At 37.1% G+C, this 26,520-nt stretch overlaps 1 protein-coding gene across 3 annotated transcripts; it reads right to left on the bottom strand.

Moving 5' to 3' along the window:
• Nucleotides 1-678: 678 nt before the first annotated feature.
• On the bottom strand, nt 679-26,338 carry LOC107743667 (vacuolar protein sorting-associated protein 53 homolog). 3 transcript variants are annotated; one of them, XM_016557027.1, is made up of 22 exons: nt 26,177-26,338; nt 25,153-25,233; nt 23,408-23,457; nt 23,237-23,303; nt 17,667-17,753; nt 16,290-16,405; nt 16,093-16,212; nt 13,889-13,967; nt 13,672-13,815; nt 13,441-13,583; nt 11,726-11,867; nt 11,521-11,610; nt 10,188-10,282; nt 8,771-9,013; nt 8,246-8,393; nt 8,076-8,158; nt 7,887-7,965; nt 7,013-7,161; nt 6,839-6,908; nt 6,619-6,756; nt 2,992-3,096; nt 679-2,010 (listed from the first exon to the last, which is right to left on the bottom strand). In XM_016557027.1, exons 1-22 carry the CDS (start codon nt 26,261-26,263, stop codon nt 1,837-1,839), a joined length of 2,490 nt encoding a protein of 829 aa, XP_016412513.1. In that variant the 5' UTR covers nt 26,264-26,338; the 3' UTR covers nt 679-1,836. The 3 variants fall into 3 exon arrangements, with proteins under 3 accessions (XP_016412513.1, XP_016412514.1, XP_016412515.1); XM_016557028.1 differs by having other exon boundaries at nt 11,521-11,607; XM_016557029.1 differs by lacking the exons at nt 25,153-25,233; nt 26,177-26,338 and adding an exon at nt 23,824-23,900.
• Between the last annotated feature and the right edge of the window lie 182 nt (nt 26,339-26,520).

Below are 26,520 nucleotides of genomic sequence, written 5' to 3'. Positions count from 1 at the left end.
GACACACTAACATACCCTGTATTTTCAGAAAACACTTTTTAGGCCCTAATATATGAACGTTACCCTTCTACAGCTCAGTGAGATTGAACCTGTTAAATAGAAACATGTAAAAGGTATGTACTAAAAACTCCACCTTTGTTACCCAGTCCTAAAATGCACTATTGTATTATCACCAGTACATCTATTCCTCCACCCGTCCATCAGTTCATCCATCTGTCCATTCATCAATCTATATATGTATCCACCCGTACATCCTTCCATCCATCAATTTGTCCATTCATCTATCTATCTCATCTGTTTATCCATCCATCGATCTATCTGTTCCGGTAAAAAAAAAGAAAGAAAAGAAAACTGTTTCACTATCTATCTATCTATCAGTTCATCAGTCCATCCGTTCATCTGTCCATCCATCCATCTGTTCATCCATACATCCACCAGTACATCTATTCCTCCACCCGTCCATCAGTTCATCCATCTGTCCATTCATCAATCTATATATGTATCCACCCGTACATCCTTCCATCCATCAATTTGTCCATTCATCTATCTATCTCATCTGTTTATCCATCCATCGATCTATCTGTTCATCCATCCATCAGTCTGTCCGTCCATTCATATATCAATCATACATAAAATGTCAAAAACAACAGTTTTGTCAAAGTCAACACAGTCAACAGATTTGTATTGACAAGAATTTATATCTGCAGTTGATATTAAAAAGATGCTGTCCTATTCACAGAAGGCAGGAATGTTTTCATTTTAAGCAATCAACGATATAAATCACAGCAGAAATCAATGCAAATAATATTGCATACAAACATTACAGTAGCCCATCCGACACATAAATCATACATTCATTGCAAACACTTTAGCTTTGATATGCACTGCTGTTTTAACAAGTACAAAGCCATGTGCAGAGAATAAACAATTATGGAGAGGGTGATGATGGATAAATGACTAAGATTACAGTAACCCGATTCCAGAGTTATTAAAAGGACTATAAAATAAGTTGTCAAACAATAGACAATAACTTCCTTTACACAACTGAACAGCAGATGACGCAAAGTAAAAGAACCTATCCTCAGTGTGCACACTATTATTTCTGCATTCCAATAATCTCCCATGAACTAGTTATTGTTCGCAGAGAAAATATGTCTACCATGGGAAAGCGAGGGTAGTAAATATTTCTTCCTTACAGCTCCTGTAGGATTAAAACATCTACAATATGGTTTTTTTTCACCTCAACCTGGGAAAGTATTTCAAAAGCCAAAACAACTAGTTTGTCATTTCAGCAGGAGACAGGAAATCCCAAGCTCCTCTGTTGTGAAGCACCTGAGACCTCACTCTCATACTCCACAGGCACCTTTACCCAGAGCAACAGCCAAGTTCCACACAGCCGTTTACTGTTATAGTGATGGGACAATTACAAAAACGTTGGCTTTAAATCATCTTGATGTTGAAATCCCAGTACAGAAGACTTTGTGCCAGAATAGCAGCAGGTTACTTTTCTGAGCCACACTGCCCTCTGTTTTGCTTTAAGTGCAAGCATATTTCAGAGAAATGTGTAAAGTAAAATGACTCATACATGCCAGTAATGTGTTGAGGTTCAGGAAAGGACTTGAATTATAAGGCTCATAGTAATGCAAGTCATAAAAGCCACAAAGTTAAACCACGATCTGTCAGAGAACATAAATACATACAGAAGACATAGCAGAACTACTTACACACCATTTTCAGCATGTTAAAACTGGAGTGGAGACACGTTGTCAGGCCGTACTGAATATCCAGACAGAGCGCTCACATTAGTATATTGATGGGAATAAAGTTCCTTCTGATTTACTGAATCCTCTTTTTGATGAGCTTTTCCAGTTTGCGGATACGGGAAGATTCTTGTTCAGGGGTGGGGGCACTGAAGGACAATGATGGGCCACCGTCTGGCCCTGATGGCGGATTAGGTAACCTCTGTCTGAACAGCTCCAGCATGGTGCCCTGCTCACTCCGTTTCAGACCCTATAGATTGAGAGGGGAAAGAGGTAGACACTTTTGACCAATGAATTTCAATGATCTTTTCAATAATTTGTGATAATTAGATAAGGTGTTTTTAAAAGTCATTTTGATTCTTCAATGAATCAATTAGACCTGACCCAAATCAACAGAATGATTTGCTCACAAATTGGACACAGTTTATTCACCAAATTCTAAATCAAACAAGTTATATGCACACACAATATTTTAACACTGTATTATTTATCTGAAATGGAAAGCTTTTGTAACATTATACATCATCGTTCAAAAGTTCAGGGTCAGGAAGGAGTTTTTCTTTTTTTTGAAAAGAAATTATAGAAATTAATACTTTTATTCAGCAAGGATGCATTAAATTAATCCAAAGTGATGGTAAAGATATGTATAATGTTACAAAAGCTTTCTATTTCTGCTAAATGCTGTACTTTTGAATTTTGTATTTATCAAAAATACTGAAAAAAATTTTTTACACAACTTTCCAACATTGACTGCTTCTTGAGCAGTAAATCAAAATTAGAATGATTTCTGAAGGATGTTGTGACACTGAAGACTGGAGTAATGATGCTGAAAATTCAGCTTTGCATCACAGAAATAAATTCAGTTTTTAAAATATATTCAAACAGAAACATATATACAACTATATTCAAAGAGTTATTTTAAATTGACAAAAAAATATTTCAGAAGAGACTTATTTTAAAAACAGTAAAAAGCTTTTGAATAGTAGTGTGTGTCTATAATTATATATATATTAATATGTATATATATATTAGTGCCGTCAAATCGATTTAATATATATTTATATTGAAGTATAATAAAAATGATATATAAATATGAATATACAGTATATGTATATATATATATATAAAAAACTTAAATAGATACATGTATGTGTGTGTATTTATATATACATATGGTGTGATCTCATGAAATAGAAGGACGATGTCCCTGATGCAAATAAAACAGACTCACCTTCATATCTAGAATCTTCTGGAACGTCTCAGGATTGCTGTCAGCAAGGAGCTTGATGTAGTTGTCCACAAAGACCACGGATGGCTCGTGAGGGGCCATGACCACCTGAGAGGTGAGGAGAAACAAGTCAGCTAAACTCCAGCTGGGTTCTCCAATCTCTCAAATATGAAACATTACCACATGAGACCCACCGCTCTGGTAACAGGAGACAACTAAATACAGTGATCTGAAACACTAAAGAAAGACAAAAACTTGAAGTGTCTATTTTTAACAGCGTAATTACTCTATGCTTAAATGAAGCTGAATTAGCCTCACCGGTAATTTTTTGTGGGGTATAATGAGAGTCTCAATTGAGCAGTAAAAAGAGGTTAAATGGGGTACAGGCCTGCATTGTGAAACTGTTTCTTTTCCCTTGAAGGGTGGGAGGGAAAAAATGTTTAACTGTATATCTTGCAACTATTTAGATTTGTAAGAGGGCAGAAGAACACATGGCTGACAGATACGACTGGGGGGGGGGTAGGAGTGAGACAGGCAAGAAAGAAGAAAAAAAATGAGAAGACTGTGGAAAACAGCCACGTCTCACAGGCAGCAGCATGCTTGGCTCACGCTGCCTCCTTCAGCTTCACATCTCTCTGAGGTTTGGGCCCTAGGATGGGCAGGAACCTGTTCCCAGCCAAAGAAAGAGAGAAAAAGTGAAGACATCTTTAACAGATTACTCTCCACGTTTACCCTGTAATGAGCGTCATGTGGACAGCCAAGCCACCACCAGCAACGAAGGTCCTATTTCACCCATAAACCGCTTAACGGGTGTCACACTTCACTGATGTAATTCAGCAACAATTAAGAAACAACGATGACAAAGCGAGACTGAGGTGGCAAACGGCTGTGCTATTTGTTCCACTAATCCGAACACAAAAAATAACCCATGCTGATTTGTTTGGCCACATGGCAGCAGAAGCCTTGATGTTAAGGAGTGTATTGAAGTATGAATGGCTCTTCCAGGAACCGCAGAGCAAAATGCTGATGAAGATGGAAGTAATTACCTGAGAGGCACCTGGGGCCCAACAAAGCCAATCATTAAATACTATACAGATTTTAAAGACCCACCGTATGCAAGTCAAGATCAGGGCTGGGCTTCTTAAGCAGACCTTCAAGTGTCCATGAATGGCCACTGGTCATGTGTTCATCAAATTTGACTTGTATTGTCAAATTTGGCTGCTGAAGTTGTGGTCAGATCAATGAGGGCTTATTTAGAGAGGTACAAAGTACAAAGATAACTCTTTGAGAACTCTGCTATTAAAGGGATAGTTAACCTAAAATCAATTACTCACCCATTAGACTTTCGTTCATCTTTGAAACACAAATGAATATATTTTTAAGGAAACCTGAGAGGTTTCCTGTTCCACCAATTAAAGTTTACTAATGAATCCAAATTAATGTAGGTTTTTATTCACATATAAGTATTGATCAACACGCATACATAGAGTTGAATATAGTAAACGGAAGCTGAAATGTGCTTGCACGATACACGAGAGAGAACCAAAGTAATTTGTTCTTCTGAGTCCTCAAGTACATTTTGAGCTTCTGTCAGTACCAATGAGGTTTGTTCTTGACCATCAAGTAAATAGCCTTATTTATGGCATTAAAAATCACTTCATTTTTGTTTCGAAGATGGACAAAAGTCTTATGGGTTTGGAAAAACGTGAGGGTGAATAACTGAAGATAGAATTTTCATTTTTGGGGGAACTATACCTTTAAGTTGATTAGTTTTTTTAAAGCCATGCCAGCTTCTTTAGCTATTTTCATGGTGAGCAACAAGTTGAAATACTATAGAAGAGCAAATCAAAAACCTATATAAAGTTCATCTTGATAAAAACTTTAAAAAGGATTCAGGTTTGACTTTCTTTGAAAGTGTTTACAGAGTAATATAATTTCCTAAGAGAACTTAAATCAGCACAATTTAATCAAATTTGTTTAATTGTTGATACTGGACTCTGGGATTAAGAGCATTATCTATTTCTTTAAGACTTTTAAAAGTGGCCCATGTTTTTTTTAATAGTGTTTTTCGTCCTTTCTAAATGATCTTTGCATGATCTTGCACAATTAGAGCTGAACCCAGTTTGAGCATTAGGTGGATTAAGGCTGAATTCCAGGCAGTTAAAAGACCAGAAGCAGGAAAGCCCCGGAGAGTCTAATAAAAGCCTGTGGAGCATGTGTAGGGCTGGAGATAGGGGTCAGGGAGAAGAAGGTGGGTCTGGAGATCAGGGGGTGGAAGATCCACCCATGGCACAAGCCATCCATTCCTCCTGTTGTATTTGATAGCTCAGATGTCCAACCAGAACATCTGTCTACACATAATAATAAAGGGGACATTTCATGGACATACTCTAAATGTTCAAAACTAAATTTGTCAGCCTTCCCGGACCATTTATGAAAACTAGATGCATAATTGGGTGAAAAATCATCATTCCCCCAAAGTTTAAAAAAATGACAATATTCATCCCTGCACTTTTTGGGTGACAATTTTTTTATCTTAAAAGGGGTCCTGTTCACACTAGTTTGATGAATGTTTGATGCAAAAATCTGGTGCAATAAATATTTTAATTTGACTACATGGATCTTAATGCATCTATTCAGACAGACATGAACATATGCACGCCATCTATGCAACAGATTTTTATGGAAAGGTGTTCTCACCTCTTTTCCATCGCTTTGTGAAAAAAAATAGCCAATCAATACGATTCACCCTTTTGGTCATGTGCCTGGAGACACTGCTGTCACACAAAACTATGACTACGAACAGACTGTTTCACTAATTGACAATGAATTGTAGAGGAGAAGTCCGAAACATCTTTGTTGTCTCTGTACTATTGTATTTAGTGTTGTTTGATAAACGTCATTGCGAAAAAATCTAAAATTAGAACAGCTGTTTGAAAAGTTGTAAATACTATTTGACTTCGCTTTTTCTCCATGACACGCAGGTGTCAAAAACAGAAAGGTGCACAGCGTTTTGTGTACCAGGGTAATCCTGCTTTAGCGCCACCTACTGTCAGAGTGTGAAATTGCATTTTCATTAAGCCCATCTGTCTTTTTTTCCCGCAATGGTCTGAACAGACAAATCACATACGAAAAACATTTTATGCAGCTTGAATGCTGCTGTCAATAAAGCAAAAAGAGGGACAACAAACACTTAGTTGTGATCATGTCAAATTAAATTTCAAATCAACATTTATATCTTAATATTATAGCTTTTTAATCTAATTTGTAGTGAGAGAAAAAAAACTTCAATTAGAAAAATGTTATAAAAAAGTGGACAAGTCTGAACCAGTTGAAAGTTACAAGTCTTTATGCAAATATAAGTAGATCTACTGTATGAGTGAGGATTTTTAAACTGTGGATGGCTAAAGGCTGCAGGCAGGAAAGCCAAGGCATGTGAGCACTTCCTGTCGCTCAGAGAGAGCTCATTAAACCAGACGCACACAGCTTTGTAAATAACTCCAACCGAGTGCTGCACCATGCAGAGCTTTATGAGCAGCTGATCATTAAAGACTTTTAAAGGCCTGTTTAAAACAGAATCGGGTGAGCGAATTCTCAAATGTTTAATGGCCGTGAATGCCACCTTCCCACCTTGAGGATCATCTCCGCTCGAGTCATTCCTTTAACCACTATTTTGGTGTAGCTGGCCGGGGCTTTACGGACCACCTGAGAGCCAATGGAAGGGAGGTCTAGAAGAACGGTCTTGAGGGAATGTGTGTCCAGAAGTAACTGCTCAGAAGAAAGAAAATAAGGTAATGTGTTCTAAAGGTCCATGAAACCCAAACATCCCAGTGTCTGAATCTCCACCTACCTGCTCTGCTCCAACCATGCTGATTGGCTTACACCTGAACAGGTGGTTGATGAACTTTGGAATGAAGGAGCTGAAACGAATGGATAAAAGTAAAACAGTCAGTAGGAGTTTAGCAAACGCTGTGTTATGAAAGAGCTTGTGTTGCACTGATTAGTGAGTGGCTGCGGTACTGACTTGGTGAACTTAATGCAGAACTGGGTGAAGTATTTCCGGGTGGAGGCCAGGTTGTCTCTAATGATGGGCACATTTTGTTTGATGTGCATGATTACAGAGGTCACATACGGGCTTTGATCTCCCACATGTTCCACACTCTGCCACGGCATCTGTACAAACATTCACAAAGTCAACTTCAAGGCTAGAAGACACTCTCAAACGTTACTGCGAACTAAAACTAAAACTATTAAAAACTGAAACAAGTTGAAATTAAAAAATATAAATATTATATGAAAAACAAAATGAAAACCCTGGAAACTAGAATAAGAAATAAAAATAAAAAAATTATATTGACGCGCTAAAATTATTAAACGTACCTGTAAATTAAAATAAAAATTAAGGCTAAACAGAATCATAAAAAACTAATAAAAATGAGAAAAGCACATAGCAAAATTACTGAAACTTAAGCTGAAATTAAAATAAAAGCTGAAAATATAAAAATAAATGACAAAAAATTCTGCCTGATACTGATAAGCCAAATTATTTTCATGTTATGGCCGATAACCGATAAACAGCCGATATCAAAATTATTTGTATTATTTTGTCTCTTTTATTTTCAAATAATCATTTAGGCATCACAACATTCTAATGTAGAATATGGAAATGGATAATCATTTTGAGATTTGCTAAAGATTACATTCAACAGTGTTATTAAATTATTAGTGTTTTTATAGATTAACTTGAAGTGAGTTTTAGATAAAAGCAAATGTGATTTAAAACAAAAAAATCCGGGAAATTAGAATCTCAATTAAATATCCAATATCAGCAGGTATGATAAATGAAACTATAAAAACTTGAATATCGTCTGATAACTTCTTTGGTTCTGATATAGTACCTTGCTCATAGCTGTGAGGGCTGGATCACATGCAGCATCCAGGTCCTGAACCAAGAGCTGGATACTGTTTGAGATAACCCTGCCAAACAGAGAGATTCATGGGAAAATTACTTAACTACTAGTAATTAATTTCCTTTGGCAAATATGTTTTTACTTAGCATTGAGGGTCACTTAGTGTGACGTATTTACGTGCTAAAGGTGTCCATCTCCCCAGTTAAGTTGATTCTCTCCATTAGGGTCTTGTCCACCTTCTCCTTGAGCTTCTCCTCCAGCTGTGGACATGATATAGGACATTTGCATCATTAAAAAAAAAAACTATTCATTTGTACCATGTGAATGAAGCATGTGTGGTGGGTGACCTGCTGTGTGGTAGCCAGGCAGTATTCGGCTGTGCTTAAGATGCTGCAAATAAGACACAACTCTTCCATTGTGAACTTGGCCACTTCTGATCCCTCTTTCTCCTTCAGCAGGCTGCTGATGGTTAGACCACCACTATTGGTGCTGGTCCTGCATGCAAACATGCACAAACATAGTTACCAAAGCACCCTAACTCAACCCTCCGGCCCTCCCACTAAAAGAAACACAAGAAAGACTGCATGGAAACCACAAGACAGCTTCTCCAAAACAAAGATCTTTTTTGAAACTCCCAAAGACAATACAGGGTAAACCACACAAGGCGACGGGTGGGGATTTTTCTTCCTTTGAATAGCGGCAGAGAGAAACCCCACAAATGCGACCACACAGAGACGACCACTCGCTCTCCTTTCCAGCATCACCACAGCATAACACCCCAAATAAAAGCCCCAGTGATTAGGGGGATTAAACTTTAACTATCAAAAAGGGAGAAAGACAGAAAAAAGGACCAGTCAGGTGGCTCGACTCACTTTGGTAGGTTCCCAGAGAGGATCTTCCAGGCATACTCGCGCAGATACTTCTGGAAGATTGTGGTCAGAGCAATCATGGGCTCTCCGGTGCTCAATTGTGAGCACTGGACCATACACTTCTTGTAGTACACGAAGAGATCTGCACAGCTGGGGAGCACAGCGCCTCCCTCATCTGTACCTGATTTAGGGGGACCCTGTGCCCGGAAATCAGCAACAAAACGGTCGATCAGCTCGCCAAGATTTCTAAGACAGAAAACAAAAGGATAAATGATAGTAGGCCTAGAAGGAATGTGCAGACTTTAGCCACATTTCCTGCACTATTAGAGGTAAAATCTGCATAATTCTGTGAAATGGATTTAAACATGGCAAAAAAAAAAAAAAAAAAAAATTTAAAAAAAAAAAAAAACATTATACAGAACGTACAAAATATATACTAATTTTATTAATTCATTTTTACATCTGTGGTCATGTATTTATTTATTTTATTATCAAAGACACCTGGATGGGTTAAGTTCTAGATGTTTTGAATGTGTTCAGTACTGCTTAGTTTCAACATTAAAACTAATTTGCAAGGTTGACCTTGTTGGGGAAATAAAATGAAAAATAAATAAATAAAAAATTATAAAAAATTATAAAATAAAATAAATATCTGCAAATTGGGGGACCAATTTGAAGGACACTGTTTTTGTTGGAAAAACTACTAAATTAAAAAATTTCAAAAAATAAAATAAAAACTTGGTAACTGTTTGTATTTTTTGTCAAATTAGCATTGTCAAATTTGCAAAAATATTAAAAAAACAAAGTCAAAGCAAACGCCACATCTAACTATGACTGAAATCTCAATGTGTTAAACTTGCAATGTATTGTCAGGTCAGTAAATAGGCCATCTCTCTCAGCACGGAGTAATCAGATAGATGCTAACCCCAAGAGAAGAATGTGGACACTCCCATGCCAGGCAGGTCAGTGTGAACTGGTATAATGCAAGTCATTGTTAACAGAAAGGTCATTCTGCTTTAGGCAGTGCCAACAGAGTGTTACATGGGCCAGAGAAGGGCCTGTACAAGAAGCCCTTTGCTTGGGAGCCTCGTGTGTTTAGAGAGAGGGTAAGCAGCAAAACGAGAGGTAAAGAATGAGAAAAGACAAGTAAAGAAAGAAATCAGCTGCTGTTTTCAGGCTGTCTGCAGCATGTGTGGTTAACGGCTAATGGGAACCATTTTCTCCTCAGTGGTGAGGCGGAGAGAGTCCGACAAGGGAACTACTAAAAAGGGGAGTACAAGAAAGGGAAGATCACAAACCAAGTGCATCAAAAATGGGGGTTGGTGAGGAGGACCCTTAAATGACCCTGAAATGAATGGACTTCTTATTGTGTGACTCATTTGATATGATTGTGCACAATGTTAAAGGACATTCCACTCACTTATCCTGCGACTCGATGTAAACGTAGAGATGAGGCTCAAAGCACTTGGACACAATGCCGTGGAAGGGGTTGTCTGGAGCCTTCGTCTTCTTTGGCTGTAAACAGCAAAATATTTCTTAATCAGGAATTTAGAAAAAGGCACACGCCTTTGTTATTTTAGTATCATTTATTTTTTATTTATTTAATTTAATAAATTTATTTATTTATTTAAATTTTTTTATAGTTTAATTTTGTTTCATTTTATTTAAATATTGTTTAATTTTAAAATCATTTTGTTGTTTTTATTAAATGTTGTTTTGCTTTGTTTAAATATAGTTTTATATATATAGACATTTAATTAATAAATTAATATGTATTTATCAGTTTTAGTTTTGCATAGTTTTAGTTATTTTAGTACTTCAAGTTAAACAAACAAAATGAGAAGCGCTACCTTGGCAACTAGATTAAATAAAATAAGTATAACAAAAATAACTGATAAAAAAATAAAAATAAAATTTTTATTAGTTGTATTGTTGTAACTTGTATTTATTACTTTTAGTTTATTTACTTAATGTTAAACAAAAAATTATACAAGATTACAGAAAATACTAAAAATGTTTGATAAAATAAGATGAAAAAAATAATTTTATAATTTTTTTTCTAATGTATGTATATTTTTTGTTTATTTTTATAAACTGAATGAAAATGGCAAATGTTGCCTTTGCAGCCAGATAAAATAAAGTGGGTTTAAGTATATATTTATGTACTTTTTTATTTTATTTTATTTCCATTTATGTTTACTTTATTTCAAGTAATGAAAATGCTTTTTCTGGTTTTAGTTTTACTTAACGATAATAACCCTGACATGTGCTACAGTGGCACCAGTGTAATGGAGAAAGTGGAAGGAAATTCTATTGCGAAACACCACAGTGATAACGGTGAACTTCTGAGGAACCCAATTCATCAGAACTGTTCTTACAACACCTGATACTGAGAACATCATTGCCAATTTGAAGATAAAAGGAAATAAGTATGCAATAACTGAGCCAAAGTCAAGCTGTTATATTAAAGTATACGTTGAGTTTGATAAATAGACGGCAAATAAAGACCTGTAAACACACGATGCCTTGAATGTTTTCATAACACATCAATTCCAGAGAATATGCGCCTGATCCGGGCCATAGTTCAGATGTGAGTCAAATCAAACTACATTAGAAAGAAATGTAAATTGCATGTTGGAATGGCACCAAATGCGGTATCAGTTTCTATCAGAAGATGGGTGGAGTAGACTGCATATGGTTCAAATGTGGTCATTCCTGCATAACAGAGTGCAAATAAAGATAAGCAGCCTCACTCTATCCAAATCTTCATCCTTTTCTGATACGTTGTCCTCGTCTTCTAAAAAGGGGTTTGTTGGTTCTAAAGGCGTCTCAGGTTTTTTCTGCTGAGAAAGCAAAGGAAACATAGACAAACATCACACAAGAGCCAGATTACCAGCATGTTCACGTCCCAGTAAAATCCTTTTGTGTTCGCCTGCAAACAGGCAAGCATGGCCTCACCCCAGGCCCGTCGTTTAAGGTGCAGCCCGAGAAGCGCTTAGCCAGCAGTCCCTCGAAATTGGTGGTCCTCTGAATAGCGAAGAGCAAAAGCTTGACCTCGATCTCCCTGGCACGGGTTCGCATCAGCTTGGCCAGCTCGGTTCTGATGAGCAAACGAAACACAGACAAGGTTGTGAGCGAAACCTAATGTGCCAAGTAGACCAAGTCTTCAGGTCAATGCTTTTATAGGCCAGTGTGTGCAGATGCCTGGTTTGGCTGTTCAAAGAAACCACAGTGGATCAGTGTTGTATTCAAAAGACAAGATCCAGTTACTGTCAGCTTGAAAAAGAATCGTTTTGTGAGAAGAAAATAAGCCTACGGAGGGAGAAGAAGATGGTGGTGTGGTGTATACATTCTTACATAAAGCTTTGTCAAAAAAAAGAAATATATTAGATGGGATTACAGCGGACCTCAAACGTTCTTTCCAGGCACTGAGGGTTTTGTAATGACTCTCTTGAGAGGAATTTGACTATAGACAACACACATACACACACATAGCCTACTTTAGACTGTCAATACCACTACTGAAATCCCAGACATGTAACCAGTTCCTTTCCATCTAATCATTCATGTCATACTGCGCACAATTATGTCTTTTGCTAAATCATGCCGTATTTGTGTGCAGCCTAATGTCTAGTCTTCCAAGCTAACCACTAAATGCACATGTAAGCCCCAGGTGTATTTTCTCTATGGGATAATGGAGATAATGAGGATTTATGCTACACTCACATCATGTCAGAATTACCTTAATTACAACTCTACTCAGAACTGCTCATGTCTACAGACTCAAAAATAATTTGTTTCTATGGCAGCACTCATTACGCCAAAATGTATCCATGTCTGGCTTTGTTATTGAAGACAGCAAAATACATAATCACTATAAATGCTACAACTCAGTATTAGCTTTTTTTAAACTTTGAAAAACAGAAAAATTTGAGGAAATTTTTTTAAATGTAGAGCTAGCAATAGACACTTCTCTTCAAAAGTTTGGGGCCGGGTACAATTTTGAATTATTATTTTATTTTTATTTTTTTATTTATTGAGGCAATGAGATAAGACATGACAAAAAAAGGTAAAACGCAAAAAAAATACATTCAATACATATGAGAGGATTAAGTATATAAAAGTAATAATAATAATAATAAAATACAATTACAATATATAATGTACACAGATATAGTAATTTTAAATGTTTTTAAAAGAAGTCTCTTATACTAACCAAGGATGCATTTATTCGAGCAAAACTCCAGTAAAAACAGTAATATTGTATTACTGAAATATTATTACAATTATTATAGTATAAATTTCTTTCAGACAAAAAAATCTTACTGCACTCAAAGTTGAACAGAAGTGTAACTATCTTTAGTTAAAAAAACATTTTGGATGTTTTTATTCAACATCACATAAATCAAAGCTTTCATAGAATGTAATTAGAAGATCAATTCTAGTTATTTTTATATCCAAGTTGTGAATATCTTACATGAAAAATCTGAATAAACATGAATAAATATGAATAATGAATATCTTATTTATAGCCAACGTTCTATCTTTCAATATTTGCATAAAAATGTGGATGGAAATCTGACTAATGACATCAACGGTTATCACAGGTCAAGAACTTATGAACAACCAACATTATGTGAATGCAGCATTAATGTGAGGTGTTTGATCAGTACCTGGTGATATGACAGAACTCTACAGAGATGCGTTCGGTCATGCACCACTCCTCCGGGAACATTCGCCCATACTTCTCTTCATAGTCCACAAGCTGACGCTTGATCCACGCATAGCGCCGATCTATCTTGTCGAGCCACGCCACCTGTACTCAGGACAAACAGAACACAGACCGTAAGTCAGATAGTATAGCACAGTTTCAGCATGCACAGGACACACAAGGTTTCACTTACATCCTGGTTTTCTTGGAAGAGCACTAAGTATTCTGAAAGGTGCTGCCTGATGAACTTTTTGATGATCTCCTGCTTAATTCGAGGATCCAGGACATTCGCCACCAAGCAGGCATCTTTGAGAACAATGCTGGGACCTCCAGATTTCTGTAAATATCAAATTAAATGTGTCACAGGAATGATACAGAGACTTTTTCATCAGAGCACTGCATATCTGTACCTTTGACCCTTGGGCAGGAAAAGCCTCTTCGAAATCGGCCAGTATCTGCGTGCCAAGCTCGCTCTGTGCAGCTTTAACTCTGAGGAGGAGCGAAACATATGGGTGAGTGTTTACAAGACACCTGGTGGTCTCAGGATTCCCTGGTGTCCAATGAGTTTTAAAAGCAATAATTTCATGATACCAAAATGTTGGAATCTAGAGCAGTACAAGTGGAATTTTACAATACTTCATACCAATTCCATTAGAACAAATATACTCTGTATTAACATATATAGGCTACTACTGAACACACAAACTAAATAAAAAAGTTAAATATAAAAAAAAACTCACAAATTTTTCCCAAGTAAGCATTAATGTAAACAGTCATTCACAATGAGACTGAGAAATGAAGATTAAGGCAGCTTTCTCCTTTTCTTGTAAATATTGTTTGATTAATATTAATGACAATGGCAGGCCTACTACATTCACACTGTAAGGCCTAATGCACAGATCCCATATTTTGAGAAACATTTTGTTTTGCATGATTACATTCACAAACCAACTGCGTTTCGTTTACTTCATCAAAACAGGCAATTTGACCAAGACATGCCAGCTGACCTTGTGTAGTCACGTCACTACAAAGCTTTCCTTGCCCAGCATGTATGTACTGTAGAAAAACTGGTATATTTACCACATCTTTTTTATATTAAACTAAATACCAGTACTTTTGACATCCCTAGTCATGGTCTATCCTTATGTACCAGTCTCTATAGGGAATAGCTAGCCTACTACCTAGATCTCTTTAAATGATGGCAGCTCTTAGAACAACTGTCCCTGGGAAAATAAATGGAACAGAGACAGAAATAACAGTTACTTGTAAGAAAACAGATGCAAATTCAAATTGTATTAACTAATAAGGCCAAACTGTACTTTGGACCAAAGTCTCAGAGATCTAAGAGGCAGTGTAAAGCAAGCCCAATCCCATCAAAAGGGTTTGGATGAACCACGACTTGATGATTAGAAGATGCTCTTTTCATTTCTGGATTATTTGCTGGCGCAAGCAGACTCAACACAAGTGCCATCCAAAATAAACAAGATACTTAGAGGGCGAGAGAGCAAAAGAGATAGATGGAGACACATGCGCTTGCCAGTCAGACACTAGTCTTCAACGTGGCACATGGCTGCCAATTTGCTCTCTCACCAGCTCCATTAAGACCTCGACACTGTCTGAACCGCAGCACATCCCTCAGCTGCCGCACCTGATCAAAAATCTCTGCCACACCTCAAAACCAACCAGACATCTCCATTTAGGGACAGTCGGGCTCAGAACGAAAGCATCTCAGTTTCTCCATATTTGGCATGCACTAATATTAAGCATCACAAAAATCCAATTAGACATCACAAGAATTTCCTCAAGACTTCATATGTGGTAAGCTTGTGTAGTTCAAAACAATAGTTCAAAAAAGTTCATCTGATCACCAAAGGGGGGCTAATATTATTTACATTGTAAATTCCTAGGCACAATCCCCACCCTCATCAAATATAATCTCTTTCTACACCACAAAAGAAACAGACGAGAAAAAAAAACAAGAGTCACGCAGCGGTCAGAAACCACTGATGTACTTTGGCAAACTTAAATGCTGTTTTAACAAAACACTGGATTCGCTTGACGTACAAATGCATGCTCAACCAAACAAACTCTCATCATCACTCAAGGACAGCGTTTAACATATGAGGTCCGTCTGTGAGAGGTCTTATGAAACAAAGGGGTAAACTTGACTACAGGGGCACTGAAAAGGAACCGCGGATACATGTTTTCCAGAGAAACATTTAGAACCTGGAACAATCAGGGGAATCGTTTTTCCACATCAAACACACCCCTCCTTGCCATCTGCTTATGAAACAACAGCTTTATCAGAGCATCCAACATAAACAAGCAAAGGGAAGTGCAGAATCGTAGAGACCGGAACCCTGTTTCTTTCCTAACAAAAGGCCTAGTCTCCAAGCCTGTAGGGGACATGGACTGCACCACCCAAACCAGAGAGAGCACCTCCTCTGGGAAAGGCCCAAAACAAAGAGCTGGGGGAAAAAAGTAAATAATGAGACACTGTGAAGCAGATTTCCTTCCCATGCTGCATCTTCAGTAAACATAAACAGGATCTACAGACTCTCAGCACCATGATTTAGTCAAATAAACAGTGTGTGAGTGAGGCTTGTGTCCTTACCTCTCTGAGAGCTGGCGTATCTGGGGAATGCCCATGTACTTCTGGAAGTGCTCGAGGACGTTGACTACACCCTGAAGGAGATTGGCCACCTCCCCATACTGCCTTTTTCGAGTCATAGCTCTGGTGCAATGAGACAAGCTTTTAGCACACTGAGCAAATGGACTGATCATGGGAGAAGGTATCTTGAATAAACATACTCAAGGGAGTCCACACCGCCAGCCAGCATATGCAGGTGATTGAGGGTGGTTATAGAGGTGGTCAGGTGACGCTTTGCGTGGTCCAACTGCTTGATGTCCCGCGTGATCTCTTTCACCTGAAGCACAATTTTAGATACATTAAAGATACACAGATATTTAAATTTTGGCTGATACTTATTATATTATGATTGTATTTATTATATGATATTAAATTATATTACATAATACCGATCAAAAATATGGGATTGATAAGGTTTTTAATTTTTATGAAAAAAAAAAAAAGACTCTCATGCTTACCAAGGCCGCAATTATTATTGTTAAATTTAAATTTAAAATCACTGTTTTCTATTTTAATATATTTTAAAATGTCATTTATTCCTGTGATGTCAAAGCTGAATTTTTTAGCAGCCATTAATCCAGTCACATTATCCTTCAGAAATCTTTTTAATATGCTTATTTCATGCTCAAGAAACATTTCTTATTACTATCAATGTTGAAAACATTTGTGCTGATCAATAAATATATTTATGGAGTCTATGAAGAATATAAGGTTCAAAAGAAAGCATTAATTTGAAACTGAAAACTTTTGTAACATTTAAATGTATTTATGGTCTTTTTGATAAATTTAATGCATCCTTGCTTAATAAAAGTATATATATATTTTTTTTTTAAATGTCATACTGAGCCCCAAACTTTTGAACAGTGTATTATTATATTATAATTTCATTATAAATTACTAATAAATGGCCAATATTAAAGATTCTATAAAACTTAAAGCACTTAAAAACATTTGAAACCATTTCAACTATTTTAAATGTTACAAGTTAATGTAAGCGTCACAGTAATATCCAGTGTAAAATGGAGATTCATTTTGAGATTTGCTAAAGATTATATTTGTCAAGAACGTTATTATACATGTTGGCAAAGGCAATCTAAATGTGAAACTAGAGGAAATAAACATGCACATGTCAATTACTATTAATTCAATACGAAAACCTATTTATTATTAATATTTATTCAATAATAAAAACATTTTAATATCAGCCAATAACCTATATGGTACCAACATATCATGCATTCCTTCTTTATATTGCTTCACCATATTGAAGACACAGGCATAGAGCTTTGCTATTGTTCTCCTGCCTTCCTCCCCTTGCCCTTCCTCTGATCTGCACTGCATTACATTCACAGATGGCCAGTGCATTACCTTGGGCTCAAAAAGAGCGCTGTGGACAAAAACCACAGGATGTCACAGTTTCTTGTGCCTCGGTTACCCAGCCTGTTGGGGTGGGTGGGTGGTGAATGGCTATTTACTCTGGGTCGACTTTCAGGCCTTAAATGACTAGGTTCCTGTCTGGAGGGCTTATTTTTACTCACCATTTGCTCCGATTTCTCCGCTTTGTCTTTGATGTCTTTGATTTTGCCAAAGAGTTGCTGGATGGCTTTCTGGGCCTCCTCCAGCACCTGGAAGAGGAGACAAAAGATCTAAGATGACTCATACAGCACCTCGGTAGCATTTTCTTACAGCTCGCTGTCAGTTCGCCATTTTCCGTGAAACAGCAACCTGAAGTTCACTGGCTTGAGTTGAGTTTGTGTTGGGCTGGTTTCATCGCTTTCAAACTAGGCGATTCGAAAAACAGACACTCAATCTAAATCTTTCCCGCCACATCAAAAGCAATTAATAATGGACTCATATTTTAAATGAAAATACAGGCTGAATGATGTTTTAATGAACATGCTTCCTGCCTGGCCTCCTGACCTTCCAGCCACTTTATTATTTTTAGCAGGAAGATCTCCGCACTTCACCAGGGTGGGGAACAAACCGCACGGCCTGATGAAACCAGTTTTTACTTGACATTCTTGCAGGGCTAGGCTACAGCAGCTGCAATTTTGGCCCTTCCACATGTTGCCCCACCTGATGCCACCACATCACAAGGCTCCTGGCTCGGCCCTGATGGGATCTGATCTTCCTGGCCACTCGAATGCACAGTCACGGCCCCCCACTGCAGCCACACGGCCAGTGTTTGGACTCTGATAATGCATAATTACTACTTCCTTCAAGAGCAGCTGCAGCACTGGATGAGTGGGAATACTGGCCGTTGCCAGTGTATTTAGAGAGACGTGCCTGGGCTGAGAGCAGAGAGAGTTTGGCTGTGTCTTTTGCCTCGCTCCTTCACAGGCAAATGGAATGCTAACAGCCGGCACCAGCTGCCCCCTGGAATTTACCACTTTTACAAGCCTCCTCAAAAACACAGAGATGCTTTGAGCCACACACACACACACACACACACACTGTGTTAACAGCAATGCATCCTCCTTTCTATGAAAGGATTCTTCAAATTGCAGTGTTGACTAACAGCTCAGAATAAGAAGCAAAACTAGAGCCCAGATGTTAACTGGGATGTATCTAGTTTAAAGGGGCCACGTTGTTGTAGTGCATCCAGAACTGATTTCTGAAGGTTAGAAAGATGGACTGCTTGTTGGAGGCCAGTCCCTGGGTTTCCTTCTTATACTGCTGATCAGGAGAATGAGAAAGAGGTTATTTGGATCTGGCAGGAAGGACAGCAGCTGCTTCGCATGTGGACTCTATTTGCAGTTGCAGGATGTTTTCCCCCCCAGATGGTTTAGGCAGGCCACAGACTATAGGACGACATGGATGCTGGGATGCCTGCTTCATTTCCCTGTAGTGTTGTGACTCGACCGAAGAATATGTAGAAGTGTTGAGAAAGAAACATGTTGGTCATTAGGACAGTTTAATAGATGCTGACAGGCAGGAATGAGACTGTGGGATTATTTCCTCAGTGATTATGTCGTCAATCATGTACAGCATTCCACACATACACTATTGGTAATTATCCTGTATGTAATCATTTCCTAAAATGCTGAAAATATTATGAAGAAAAGCGCCTGGCTTTAACCCTCCATTGTACAGTGTTATCTCAGAGCTACAATTTTCATTGTTTCGCAAGATATTAAGTAATGGGGTAATGATAAATTGGCTATTTTGGTCACACTTTATTTAAAGGTCCAATTCTCACTATTAACAAACCATTAACTACGGCTTTTGCCTCAGTAAACTCCTAATTTGCTGGTTATTAATAGTTAGTAAGGTAGTTGTTAAGTTTAGGTATTGGGTAGGATTAGGGATGTAGAATATGGTCATGCAGAATATGTGCTTTATAAGTACTAATAAACAGCCAATATGTTAATAATAGGCATGCTACTAAGCAACTAGCTAATAGTGAGAACTGGTCCCTATACTAAAGTGCTACTGCTATTTTAATGGATATGGTAATTTTAAAACCTTTTTCTGCCATGTGGAGGACACGCATTGTTGTTTTGCAGAACTGCCCTCAAATTTAACCCATCAAACTATGATTCAAATTTGTTTGTGAGTAACTTTCAAATTAAAACATTTGAAGTTATAAATATTATTATATATAATATTATTAGAAGGAATTGCTTAAATATTGCCTAAAATCACATATTAGAATGACTTCTGAAGAATCTTGTGACACTGAAGACTGGAGTAATGGCTTCTGAAAATTCAGCTTTTCCATTAGAGGAATACATTACATTTTAAATATATTAAAATAGAAAACCATTTCAAATTGCAATAATTTTTCACAATACTGTTATACTGTATTTTGATCAAATGATGCAGACTTGATGAGGATAAAAGACTTCTTTCAAAAACATTTTTAAAAAACCTTTTGAACAGCTGTTGCAGCTATCATGTTTTTTATATTATCCATTATTAAAGTCAACTTTATTACTCCACTCTGCTTTTGTAATGTTTGCAATAGAGGGTTAAAACCTAGGCATTCAATCAATAAAACAAGTGTTGGGTTATTTTTTTATTTTAAGAAATGACTAAAACAACTCCAAAGGGACAGACAGGGATCGGTCTATAACGACTGATAGAAAACCACACATGCAGTAAACTTTCCATCCTGTGTTTAGATTAAATATTTATACTACATTCTTGGGGAGGCTCCTTCTCGGCATTCCTAATAAGCAGCTCCAGATGCCAAAAAATACATGAGACATCCTGATCCCAGCTGGCTCCCTGACAGCTATAAAGCTCTCATCTGAATGCTCCATCTGGGAACAACAACATGGCAAACTTTTTATAGGGAACTTTCTGCAGCACTGAGGAAAATAATGTATATTAGCACAAACCCTGCGTGAGACAAAGTGGAAGGCATAGCTTGGGTTGTCCTCAATTCATTTGCACCAAATGCTTTGGCCCACTGTTGACTTTCCTATATGAATGATATCACACATCTAACAAGTTTCCCCACATTGTCAACTGCTTTTCCAATTCAAAAAATATTTCCAAATACGTTGTTGTCAGTTAACAATAGTCTAGAATAGAACTTTCCACACACTGTAAATGTTCTGATAAGAACCACAAAAAATGTTGTTTAGAAAAGCTGGGCAGACACCAAGTATATTTTTTCCTAGTAAACAGAAAAAAAAGTGTGGTGACCAGCTAATTATTATACTAAATCCACATCAGAGAAAACCATAAAAACCATTACTTGAAATAAAATAAACAAACTTGAAATATTTTTCAAAATTCAAATTATTTCAGCTAGTTGTCTAGATACTCATTTTCATAACCAGCATAACAAAAAATGTTTCTGAAGACAATCACCTATTGCACCTTTAACTTTACTAGATGCACTAAAATAACTCAAATTAAAGCTGAAATAAAATTAATTAACACTACATAGACATTAAAAAACTACTACTTAGAAATGACAAAACAAAACAAAAAAATTTAAACCTGCGTTTCACTAGGTTTTATGAAGGTAAATTTAAGATTTAATACTAAGCCAAAAAATGTAAAGTAATAAATCGAAGGGAACATAATACGTCAATATGTTCTCTAAATATAAATGTCTAGAGAGCAGACAATGGGTTTTACTAGCAACACTTCAAAGTTTCAACAATTTCCAACAGATCTCCCTTTCTTTTTAATTCATTTTACAAAACCAAACAGCTTAAGCCACTTAATAGCTTCTAACCACTAGAATATGGAAATAACTTTCACTGCACCTTATGATCACACTGCAAAAAATATAATTTTCCTCAGTATTTGTTTTTTTCCAGTTTCACGGTCTTCTTGTTTTCTGAAAATGTAGTGAGTTTGAGTAAAACAAGAAACTTAAAAAAAATTCTCTTTTTTTAGGAATGTTTAAATATTTGTACTGAAAAAACAAGACAAACATACTGAGGAAGATATTAATTTATTGTAGTGCATGCATCATTTAATGCAATGAATAAGACACTTTGCTCTGATTTAAGACCTGCAAAAACCTTATAAAATGAAAACGAAAAGTATAAAAATAAAAATGTTAAATATAACAGTATCTCAATGATACAAAAACGACTAGGATCTACAAGCAGGCATTCAATAACAATACCAGAGAAGAGTTTGGGTCTTTAAACTGGGTGAACATCTGTGTTGTGACTGTCTCAGATACTATTTATCAGGCCCTCAGCATCATCCAAACTTCAAAGAGCCCTGACTCAGTCGCAAATAAGTGACCAATTCTAACTTTAGCATTTTCTGTACCACAGGGGAGAACGTGAAAATACTCGGTTAAGACAAACACATCCGTCCACCTCCTCCACACAGCTAGAAATGTCATCAAGCAGACCCCTGGGATCCCGTTCCAGACACGGATGTCTCCATCTCACTGATAAATACTGCACAGACTAAACAAAAAAGAAAAAAGAAGCTGCAGCGGGTCTTTCCAGTCCTTTCTCTCTGTCTCCACCATCACTCCCAGCCTCAAGCTACATGTGTAATCCACACTTCCCCGCCATTCCATCTGCTGAAAGGATTTTTCCTCTGCTCTGTGGAAACAACTCCGAAGGTTACGGGCCGTGAGACTCGTGGCCCAGCGTTAACGGCGATCCATTCAGACACAACCAATTTCCACAAGCGGTGCATGCTGGGTTATTCAAGAACAGCAGAACCCACTCGCAGGTCTAAACCACGCTGCCTTTCTACATCTCAATAAAGGGGTCGCATTTCACCTCAGCCGGATCTGTGTTGAATCAACATTTCCAGCCTGGTCCAAGAAATAGCAGGACACTAAACCACAATGTGGAATGGAAATGCTGCTGAGAACAGGGAAATTCAGAGTAAAGTGCGCCTTCCTTTCCAGGAAGAGACAGCACATGGGACTCTGAAGAGCCTTGGTCACTTCCAGAGATGTGAGATGGAAGAGATGCACAAGACAACCATGGTGTCGAGAGCCGTTGTGAAGTGGACAGAGTGGTTCACCACGAGGAACGTTCATAAGCTGCTTTAACCACTACAATGATTTGATAACAGAGTACAAAAACACATACAGTTTGCCCAAAATTGAAAACTCTATCACTGTTTATTCATCCTTATGTTATTCCAAACCTGTATGACTTTCTTTCTTCTGTGCAGTGTAATAGAATGTATTTTAAAAATGTAGGTCTTTTTGTCCACACAATGAAAGTCAGTGGAGACCAATTGTTTGACCTTCATTGTATGAACAAAAACAGTTGAAATATCCTCCAAAATATCTTCTTTTGTGTTCCACAGAAGAAAGTCGGTAACACTTTAGTATAGGGACCCATTCTCACTATAAACTAGTTGCTTATCAGCATGCCTATTATTAATATATTGGCTGTTTATTAGTACTTATAAAGCACATATTCTACATGACCATATTCAACATTCCTAATCCTACCCAATACCTAAACTTAACAACTAGCTTACTAACTATTAATAAGCAGCAAATTAGGAGTTTGAGACAAAAGTTTGTTAATATTGAATTGAACCTTAAAATTATGTGTGACCAGAAAGTCATAAAAAAATTACTCTGAACCCCAATTAGCCTAGAACCCCATGTGGCATAATGTTGATGACATTATGAATGTGTAACCAAAGGACTCACCTGTCTGCCATCTTGCCCCACATTAGTCTGTCCCCTCACTACTGTCCTGATGTTGTCATCCAACCGTCTGATTAAAAGAATCATTTACAATACCAATTGAAATACTGAAAACCTAAAGAACCTCCATATATGAATGCAGACCATGTCAGGGTCTAAATATTAAAAACTCACCTGATTTTAAGTCGAATGTTATTCACCACTTCATCTATATTCGCCAAAGACTACAAAAAAAAAAAAATAATAATAATAATAATAAAAATCAAGATTTGTAGGGGGAAAACATCTCTATTAAAATACATCAGCTATTCTTTTTAATTTTATCTCTTTTATTAATAATCAACATCTTATTAGTCACTTCTTCATGATCGGAGAGCATAATGCCCTCTAGTGGCAAAAAATATGAACATTCAATAGAGGAGAATTTCTGCAGTAATGTAAAGCAATTATTGGTCACTTGCATCAATATGGGTGACCTAAACACAGGCGTTAAATTCGATTTATTAATTGCAAATACACAAAAAAGGTTTTGAATGAAGATATACATTCATCATGTTGACCATTGCTCAAGTATTGTAATTTAGACTCACCTGTTCTGTTGGAAACAATGTATTAATGTATTCAACAGCATTGAAGTCGGCTCGATCCAAAGGGTCTTGGCTGGGGAAAACCTAAAACAAATGAGCAGATAACATATGATATAGCCAAGACCAGAAAACAGGCTCTGCTGAATGAGGACCAGGTGGCCACAAGGTATCTAAAGATGTTCTGTGAGTCTGAAGTGACCAAAAAGCGTTTCTACACTTCAGGTGGCACCTTAACAAATAGATCAAGAGATCCAGCTGTATTACTGATCTTATGCTGGACTCAGTGGAGATAGTAGAAGAATGAATATGGCTTGACTAACCATTATATTATTAAACAATTCTGCACGTGCAATGTTGATGCTTTAGTCACATACTCTTTCCTCACTGTACTTAGGTAATCATTACTCAGGACGTTTTTTTTTGGCCTGCTGCCATACATATCTGCTTCTTAACTAATGCATTTCAGAGTACTTCTGCTTAGGATGCATTCGTGGACCAATAGTCAGTTTAAGTATATAAATGTCTTTTAGAGATAAAACTATGTTGACCATTTAAAAGGTTTTACATTTTTCTAGACTATCAGCAATAACTTGGATCATCGGTATAAACATAAGCTAAAATTTCTAAGCATTTATACTAACGTTGTAAACAGACTAACAGTAGTCCATTTTACGATTCTTCAATTGCATTACAGTGCAAATTCTTTATTTTATTCATCTTTTACACGTACTCCCTTGTACAAAACCCTGGATGTGTCGAGGTGTCTGCCTTCAAATAACAAGCTAGCAATGACAAATTTGCGTTTGCTAGTCTGGCGTTTTAAAACTGACGTCAGTTTTGACAACAGCTATACACGTAAACTAATACGTAACATGATAAATAAACCAGACTTGACTGAAACTGTGAGCATTAATGGAGATGTAGCGTTATCAAATTGGCTATTAGCATCTCTGGAGAAGACAACAGCCGACAGCTTGTATGCTCTCTCTGACACTGCATTAAAAACAGACGTTGTGTCATCGTGTAGTAGTGAAGCGACCCTATGTCAATCTCTTCTTTTCTCAATGCTTTACCGGTGTCGATGCTCAGGAAAAAATATGATTCATTAGCGCCATCTGTGGCGCTGGAGACTTAACACAAAACCATAGCACAAAACACTCTTCTTCTTCTTCTTCTTTTGTGTTTAATTTATTGGTCACTTGCATCAATATGGGTGACCTAAACACAGGCGTTAAATTCGATTTATTAATTGCAAATACACAAAAAAGGTTTTGAATGAAGATATACATTCATCATGTTGACCATTGCTCAAGTATTGTAATTTAGACTCACCTGTTCTGTTGGAAACAATGTATTAATGTATTCAACAGCATTGAAGTCGGCTCGATCCAAAGGGTCTTGGCTGGGGAAAACCTAAAACAAATGAGCAGATAACATATGATATAGCCAAGACCAGAAAACAGGCTCTGCTGAATGAGGACCAGGTGGCCACAAGGTATCTAAAGATGTTCTGTGAGTCTGAAGTGACCAAAAAGCGTTTCTACACTTCAGGTGGCACCTTAACAAATAGATCAAGAGATCCAGCTGTATTACTGATCTTATGCTGGACTCAGTGGAGATAGTAGAAGAATGAATATGGCTTGACTAACCATTATATTATTAAACAATTCTGCACGTGCAATGTTGATGCTTTAGTCACATACTCTTTCCTCACTGTACTTAGGTAATCATTACTCAGGACGTTTTTTTTTGGCCTGCTGCCATACATATCTGCTTCTTAACTAATGCATTTCAGAGTACTTCTGCTTAGGATGCATTCGTGGACCAATAGTCAGTTTAAGTATATAAATGTCTTTTAGAGATAAAACTATGTTGACCATTTAAAAGGTTTTACATTTTTCTAGACTATCAGCAATAACTTGGATCATCGGTATAAACATAAGCTAAAATTTCTAAGCATTTATACTAACGTTGTAAACAGACTAACAGTAGTCCATTTTACGATTCTTCAATTGCATTACAGTGCAAATTCTTTATTTTATTCATCTTTTACACGTACTCCCTTGTACAAAACCCTGGATGTGTCGAGGTGTCTGCCTTCAAATAACAAGCTAGCAATGACAAATTTGCGTTTGCTAGTCTGGCGTTTTAAAACTGACGTCAGTTTTGACAACAGCTATACACGTAAACTAATACGTAACATGATAAATAAACCAGACTTGACTGAAACTGTGAGCATTAATGGAGATGTAGCGTTATCAAATTGGCTATTAGCATCTCTGGAGAAGACAACAGCCGACAGCTTGTATGCTCTCTCTGACACTGCATTAAAAACAGACGTTGTGTCATCAGTTACCTGCTCAATGGCCAGCTGCACTTCTGGAGTAAGGTGTAATATCGCCTCCAAATCTTCCACAAACTCTAATTCTTCATCCTCCATCATTGTGAACAGTCAACAGTCGTTTTATTTCCCTGTGCTGACGTGAATCCTTCTTAACCGGTGTCTTCTTCTTCTTCTTCTTTTGTGTTTAATGGCGGTTGGCAAACCAGCTTAAGGTGCATTTCCGCCACCTACTGGGATGGAGTGTGAGGCCTCGATGAACGAATATATTATATACTACTAAATAAAAATAAATAAATAAAAAACATTTTTTTTTATTCTTCTAATCAAATATGTATCTCTCAGATATTTTAGAAGAA

This window comes from Sinocyclocheilus rhinocerous, unplaced genomic scaffold (genome assembly GCF_001515625.1).
Source record: "Sinocyclocheilus rhinocerous isolate Xijiao unplaced genomic scaffold, SAMN03320098_v1.1 scaffold166, whole genome shotgun sequence".
Classification (NCBI taxonomy): domain Eukaryota; kingdom Metazoa; phylum Chordata; class Actinopteri; order Cypriniformes; family Cyprinidae; genus Sinocyclocheilus; species Sinocyclocheilus rhinocerous.
The sequence above is the reverse complement of the archived record's forward strand: the minus strand, read 5'-3'. Positions and strand labels throughout refer to the sequence as shown.